Source organism: Glycine max, chromosome 6 (assembly GCF_000004515.6).
Source record: "Glycine max cultivar Williams 82 chromosome 6, Glycine_max_v4.0, whole genome shotgun sequence".
In the NCBI taxonomy this organism is placed as follows: Eukaryota; Viridiplantae; Streptophyta; class Magnoliopsida; order Fabales; family Fabaceae; genus Glycine; species Glycine max.
In genome coordinates this window covers 13,734,851-13,742,422 of record NC_038242.2, presented here as the reverse complement: position 1 = coordinate 13,742,422, position 7,572 = coordinate 13,734,851, and the positions used below count along the sequence as shown (strand labels likewise).

General features: G+C 28.5%; 1 protein-coding gene across 1 annotated transcript; it reads right to left on the bottom strand.

The window, feature by feature from the left end:
- Positions 1-1,264: 1,264 nt before the first annotated feature.
- Positions 1,265-4,216, bottom strand: LOC100806696 (transcription factor bHLH137). The gene is made up of 8 exons (XM_003526885.4): positions 3,694-4,216; positions 3,200-3,382; positions 2,987-3,052; positions 2,713-2,781; positions 2,515-2,598; positions 2,199-2,396; positions 1,937-2,075; positions 1,265-1,824 (listed from the first exon to the last, which is right to left on the bottom strand). The coding sequence occupies exons 1-7, from the start codon at positions 4,048-4,050 to the stop codon at positions 1,983-1,985; spliced, it is 1,050 nt and encodes a 349-aa protein (XP_003526933.2). The 5' UTR covers positions 4,051-4,216; the 3' UTR covers positions 1,265-1,824; positions 1,937-1,982.
- Between the last annotated feature and the right edge of the window lie 3,356 nt (positions 4,217-7,572).

Genomic DNA, 7,572 nt, shown 5'->3' with positions numbered 1-7,572 from the left:
ATGTGCCTATGTGGTTTAATGCTGATAGTCTTTTTATTATTATTCTATTGATTTATTTATTTGCTATGAATTAATGCTGGTTGATAGTCTGTGTCAATGTTAATAGATAATTGATTGATATATACAGAGATATTGTCACACCAATTTCAAAGTAGTTAGAACGAACTTCTCTTTGTTTTCACACCAGCATCTCCAAAAGACCAAAACACATTATCTGATAGGGATAGGGAAAACTTTGAATTTCTTATCCTCTCAAATTAAGCTCAAGCTCTAAATAAAAGCTCATGTTTAAAGATCTATGATTTGAACATCATCTGCATAATGAATGATTCATTAGTTAGCTGTCACACAAAGAATTGGAATTTCTCGCTCCCTTGATTACATCAGTCATAAAGAAACAAGATTAGTCATAGACAAAGCGGGCGATATTTTGCATCTATAACAGGGAAACTAAAAAAAGTGAGAACCCTGTTTCAAAATGAGATTAGTCGACAAAACCAGTGACATTTTGCATCTATAACATGGTAAGGAAAAAAGCAAGAACCCTGTTTCAAAACTATTCACTTGATTAAAAATCTTAAGATAACCAATTAACCACGTCTTTATGAGCTATTTGTAAAAGGTCGTTGTCTGTACTTAATGTTTCTATCTTGACCTCGCCAAATTTTAGCTATGGTTCAATGCACACAGCTTGGGAGGAATTTTTCTGTGTTCCCATTGCACATGAACTCTGAAAGCATGGAAGACCTTCTTCCGTTTGACAGTTCTAACCTTGTATAAAGACAAAACTCCATTGTCTATGGAAACAAAAAATTGTCACGTCAATTCCTTTGCTCTCTTTTAACAGGCGAAGTTAATTGAATAGTTCTTTTAGAGTATAATATTTTAATAGAGTAACGCAGGCACACACTTCTTAATTATATATAACCAAAGGTTTTGTTTAGCTGATTGAAAACTCTTTGATGCATTCGATTTTTACCGATAAAAAAAAAAAGAATAAAACATACGTGCGTGCATGCCTTGGTTCGTTAAGCAGTGGAGTTAGTTTAGCTATTATTAGCGTCAGAATAGTTAACCAAATTACATAGTTTATTAGCTATATGAAAATTAATTATCATTGATTTTTAAACTCAAACAATATATGTTTGGTTTTTTCAATTGAGGTCTCGCATAATCTTATTAGAGAAACTTGACGGTGTGGCTATTGTGAAAAAATGGGAATGGCTGGAAAGATAAATAATAAAAACAACAATAATCATAATGATACCAAAACTCTGAAGATTCTGCAGATACATATACATAAAAGCTAACTAGACCAACAAACAAATGCATGGCCAGTCATGTCAAGAACATGATCAGTAGCATCAACCCCTCATTTCTCAATAATGGTGAAAATTAACTGTACCAACAGAATAACTGCCACCACAAGAATCAATACTTTGATATAATTTACATGGAACATAAATTTCAATGTCTGCTCTGTATATAGGATTGATAGTCTCTCGGAATTTGTGCACAATAAGTCCTTGGAGAGTCAAAAATCACTGGAACAGAACAATGGATCAAGAAAAAGATATGGTCTTATTTTGGTCGGTATTTTCTGTCCTTTTGGTTCTTCATCCATTAATTTTGGTGCCCCTTTAATTATTCATCTTCAAAGGCCACTTTAATCTGATGGACTAGGAACCAAGCCAGACACTCTTTACGCCACGAATTACTCTGAAATGATGATGTACTTATATACCGATACCAAGCGTAGCTTTGGTTTTTCCTCCTAATGCCTAATTTCTTTTTGGCTCATTCTTCTAGTGTAAAAGCTAAATCCTGAAAAAGTTTTATTAAAATAAAGAATAATCAGACTCATGAACCATATTTTATATTATATTATTGAGTTATATAATAATGTTTTCCTGTGAGGCAGGATTTGAAAACTTACAACATGTTCGAAGTTTTGTAGGGCAGCTAGCTCTGTGAATTTTATATTAATGAAAGGAACATAAGTTGTTGCTGAATCCATATGGATGAAGAAACTTTTGTCGCTGGTCCTCTGCGTCCCAGAAATGACTACCGGTATCCTGAAAATGATGTTTTTGTCAATAAATAATAATAATAAGTAGTAAAGAAAGGTAGAAAAGCCTTCTTTTTTTTTTCTTTCTTAAAAATAATTTATTTATTTATTTGGCTATTTATGTTTATACCTCCTCAGATAACACATTTGGCCTCTGCCCTTGAAGAAAAAATGAGACTGAATTATCCAAAAGATAGTCACTAGTAGTGTGGAAGATGTTGGTGGGGGTCATGGTGGTTGTATCAGCAAAAGTTGTGGCTTGGTTGTTGGGGCTGTTGCAATGTGACATTGATGGTAGTGGTGATGGTGATGCCATGCTATTTAGTTTCTGAAAATCCAAAGAGACCAAGTTAATTTCATGATTAGACATTTTAATTTGATAATTCAACTACTTATAATATATATGCCACTAGCACATGGAAATTGTTTTCTTCTTCAATTCTCACCTCTGGCCTAACCAAGAGGGTGTCTAGATCCGTTGCCAAGTCATAAAACATGGGATTCACCGAAGCAAGCTTCATTGACAAGAACTGCATAAAATTAGAGGCATAGCTAGCTTGTTAGTATACATATTGTACATAGCTAATGATGAATAATTAAGGTGAAGTAACTAGGAAAATAAAAAGAGTATATTGAAGGTATACCTCAACTTGATTCTGTAAAGACTGAACATAATTGATTATTTCATCCAACATAAGGGCCTTTCCAGTCACCTAGTTAAAAACCAAACCACATCAAGCTGTCAGAAGAAATAGTGAAAACTAACGTATAAAGGAAAATTCTAGCAAGAGCACATTCACAAAAACACACAAGTTACCTACCAATCAAAAGAAGATAACAAAGGAGTTGTTAATAGAAAATAAATAAATTATTGGTCCTACTACATGCAAGTGTGACATGAAGTTCAACTTTACCTACCTTATCACAGCCTGGCACAAGCCGTTGCAACACCTTCATCCTTTCACTTATCTTCTCTCTTCTCACCTGAAAAATGAAAATCCATTTTCTTGCAACATTAGAATGAGACATGAAGATAATAAAAACTCTAGGGAAAGCCAGCACACTGGTGGGGACCACGTAGCCATACATAGAGATAATAATAATTTTCTAGTTTTTAAGAGAGTACAGTACCCTTTCAGCAAGGCTGTGGCTATCCGTTGCCTGACCCCTTCTTGCTCTGACGTGGATATAGCCTGTTGGGGGCTCTTCAGGACACTTTCTCTGATCCTTCTTCTCTTCTTTTGCCTTGTCCTCTTCTTTCAACCCACCATTGTTCTTCCTTTGTTTCTTGTTTTTCCCTTCTGTTGCAGTATCCTACAATAATTAACAAAACAAACACTAATTTGGTTAACATATTGAACATTCTAATAGTATAGCAAAATAATGCTGGGAAAAATACACAAAACTTATAGATAATTAACAAAGCTAAAACATTTCCTAAAAAAAATAGTAATTTATGAGTAAGCAGTTTATGTATGGTACATATAATAAGTTTGTTAACTTTTATATAAAATTACTTAAAAGTTGTTTTCATATATGATTTCTGATTGATTAACAGTATAAATGGAGAGTGTAAGATAATAATTATACTAAAAGTGGATAGAAATTAAACTCAATTTATTTACCTTGGATTGGGGGTTACTGGTGAAGGAAGAACCATTTCTAGTTCTCCTTTTCTTGTCCACAGGAATGTTCACCTTCTGAGTGACCTGCTCCCCAGTTTCAAGCTTGTCGACTACCATGGAGGACTGAGGGCTAAGGTTTTTAGTGACAGAAGGCTCATTGTCACTGATGGTGATCTTGGAGCTCTGGTCAACACAGCTAGTCTCCTGGTTTGTGACATTAAAAGATGATGTTTCATGAGGGAGTTGTTGAAACTGAGAAGGAAGAGGAGGAGGAGGAGAGTTAGGAGTGTTTAAGTTGTTGGGAAAGAATGCAGGGTCAACAAGAAAAGGATGGTATTGGTATGAAAAAGCTGCCATGTGGGAGAGAGAGGAGGTGTTTCTTTCTTTCTTGCTTTCTTTGGTTTTTGGAAAAAATGTAAGTTATGAGGAAGGAAAGTGATGGAGAAAGGGAAGCAGTGGTGTGGTGTGGAGGAGTCAGGAAAAGTTGGTCTGTGACAAAACTAAAAGGGCCTGGTCTCTATATATAAAGATCTGGGCACATATACTGAAAATCTTTAAAAAGCAGTAACTCCTAACTCAGCTCCCATGCAGACGCAGTACATTTGACTGGTCTACTGTCATCAACTCATTTTCTCTTTCACTTTATGAGACCCCAATTATGATAAGAGGAGAGATTATTTGACTTTATGGGTTGTTTGATTGTTGCCAATCCTTTATAATAATTATTTGGCATATGTTTCTTAATATTGTTAGGGGATAGATATATATAAGAAAGTAAAAGGAGAAAACATTTATTGAGATGTGAATTTTTTTTTATAATTTTAAATTATGTTCTCATGTAATTTTCAATAACATCTTTTATTTTAATTAATTTAGTTGGATACACAAAATGTATGAAATTATAAATCTTTCTACTACTATTTTTAATTTGTATAAATAAATAAAAATATTTTTTTTAATTCTTTAACTAGTGTCTTAAGGTTAATAATAATAACATAATTATTCACTTTTTTACGTTAATCATTCACTTACTTGAATAAATAGTACTACCCATTTTTTAAAAGTCTTCTTTTTTATCTTAAAATAATTGATGTTTTAAAACCTAAAAGTCTAATTAATGTTTTTTAAACATATCCTTATTTAATATTTCACAACTAATTAAGATATTAAATAAGGATTTTTATTTTAATAAATAGACTAAAATATAATTTTCGTCTTCAATTTTCCTAAATTTGCATTTTTAGTCCTTTTATTTTTTTAATTGAGATATTGTGTCCTCTATTTTTAAAAATATATAATTTTAGTCTCTATATTTTTTAATTGAAATATTTTATCTCTCATTTTTTAAAAATCTATAATTTTAGTCTTTTTTATTAATTTCTTACTTAACTATGTATTTTTTTATTTTTTAATAAATTAAACTTTTTGGCAATTAAATAATTTAAAAAATATATTTATCATATGGATAATAAATAGACATATATCAGTCAACGTTTACTGATTATATATATCAATTTTTAAATTAGTCACAAGGATTTAAATTATCAATTTTTTAAAAGTAAGAAACAAAATGTCTAGTTCAATTAAAAAATTAGAGACTAAAATTATAAACTTTTAAAAAAATAGAAGATGAGATGTCTCAAATTAAAAATTAAAAGAATTAGAATGATAGGTTTAAAAAAATAGAGAAACTAAAAATATATTTTAGCCATATGAATATAATAACATTTTATTTCTATTAAGTATTTTAATTTACCTGCATCAGCCTTAAACATGTTGGCAAAATATGAGTTTAACCACTTCGAGTCAAATTTTCGAGTTTTCTCCTAGTATTATTGATTTCTAACACTCTACGAGATTGTATTCCTAGAGACTTTTACTTCTTTTATTTTTATTTACTAAAACAAACTTAAACATACAATGAGGTAGTAAGTAAAATATATTAATGTCATAGATTTTTCTTTTTGGAAGTCTAACTTTATCTTACATAAAGAATATTTTAGAAATTTTATTTTGACTATTCGTTTGCATAGTCAATAAAATTTAAACAAATGAATATATTAATAATTAGAGAAAATAAAGAATTAAAACTAATAAAAATATTTGGAAAATAAGAGTATCATCATTAAATTAGGAGTAATTTTGAAAAAATATATAAGTTTAAAAGACAAATTTAATGTTACTAAATAAAGTACTCCTTGCTGCATAAAAAACGCTCCTTTCACTATAAAACGACATGTTTACGATTTTTTTTTACACAGATTAAGAATAAAAATACATAAGTTATTTATTAAAAAAATTACTAAAACATAATTTTTCTCAATAAATACATTACCGGTAACTATTGGATGATTAACGATGAATGTTAAAAAAATGATAAACATATTACTAAAAATCATTAGATTGATATATTTATTTGGGATAAATTTTGAATAAACTTTTTAATATTTCAATGAAAACTTAAAATATCAATTAATATAATTTTTTAATGTTAAAACATCTGTCATTTTGGAATGGAGAGAATAACTAATTTCTTAATCTTAGTAAATTTGTAGTTAATTTAGATCTTATATAAATGTTTGAAAGGAGTATTTAAACACGATAACATGAAAATTGGATTTTGTTAAAAAAAAAGTAAAATAATGTTTTCTTGATATTCTAAAGTAATAAATATTTTGAGACAAATCAAATTCTCAAAGTAACAGATAATTTAACACGGAATAATTACTTTAAAATTGAGGGAGTACATAAAAAGTGGGAGACAATAGTAGATTATTCTGTAATCATATTTCTAATCGTTTGTTTTAAAACCAGACAAGGTGCTGAAACCGGTAAAGACATTTGTTTTCTCTTTTTCTTTTTACAGATTGTTTTTTCGTATTTGGATTAATGACTATTATCTACAATAAATTAATAAAAATAATAATAAACTAAATAAAGTAAACATTAAATTAATATTATTTAGTATATCTTTAGTAGTGACATAAAAAATGATTTTATTAATAAATATATTTTTACAAATATTATTAAAAAGTACTATTGTGCATTAACTTAAATACGTTTTAGGAAATGATAAAATAAATAATTCCAATATCATGGACAAAAATAGCAAACATATTAATACCGATAGCATTCAACTTCAGCTTCTTAAACAATGTCTTAATAAATTTAAGTATTATGGATGGATAAAATATGATTAGAAAAAAAATTATATCATTAGTAAAATTAATAGATATTCCGTATTAATAATATGATAAAAAAAAAACTAAACGTAGAAAAACATGTTTAAAACTAATTTTGTAAAAAAAAAAAGACTAAAAGCTTGAAAATTAAATTTCAAATAAAGTGATTTCCTTTAGACTTTTGCCCCTTTGAATAAAAAAAAGTGATAAACAAATTTCATATTTTTATTTAAATAAAAACATAAATCGGTTCCATCAGTAATGACCGGTTTTTACCCAATACCCGATTCAAAGTTTAAGTACTTATTATTTCTTTTTTTATCACAAATATTAATCGTTAGTATTTATTAATAAAAAAAATTAAATTGATAATTTTTTTATCATTTCTTTTTCTCTTAATCACTATTAGACAAACCTTATATGTATGGGACTTATTATTCATGCTGTCAATCTCATGTATGTTTCGTTGACTTCAAATTTATTTGTTTATTTATAGATTTATGATGTTAAGATTTAGTTAGAAAATGAGGAAATATCAGTTAAAATTAAATGTTAAAGGATTAATTCATCTCGATCAAATAACTGTAAAATCACAACATTAATTGAAAAAGCCTATTTCATGATAATGACAATAACTACTAAAAATATTAAATTCCAGTAAAAGAAATACTAAAATATTAAATTATGACAATTCATA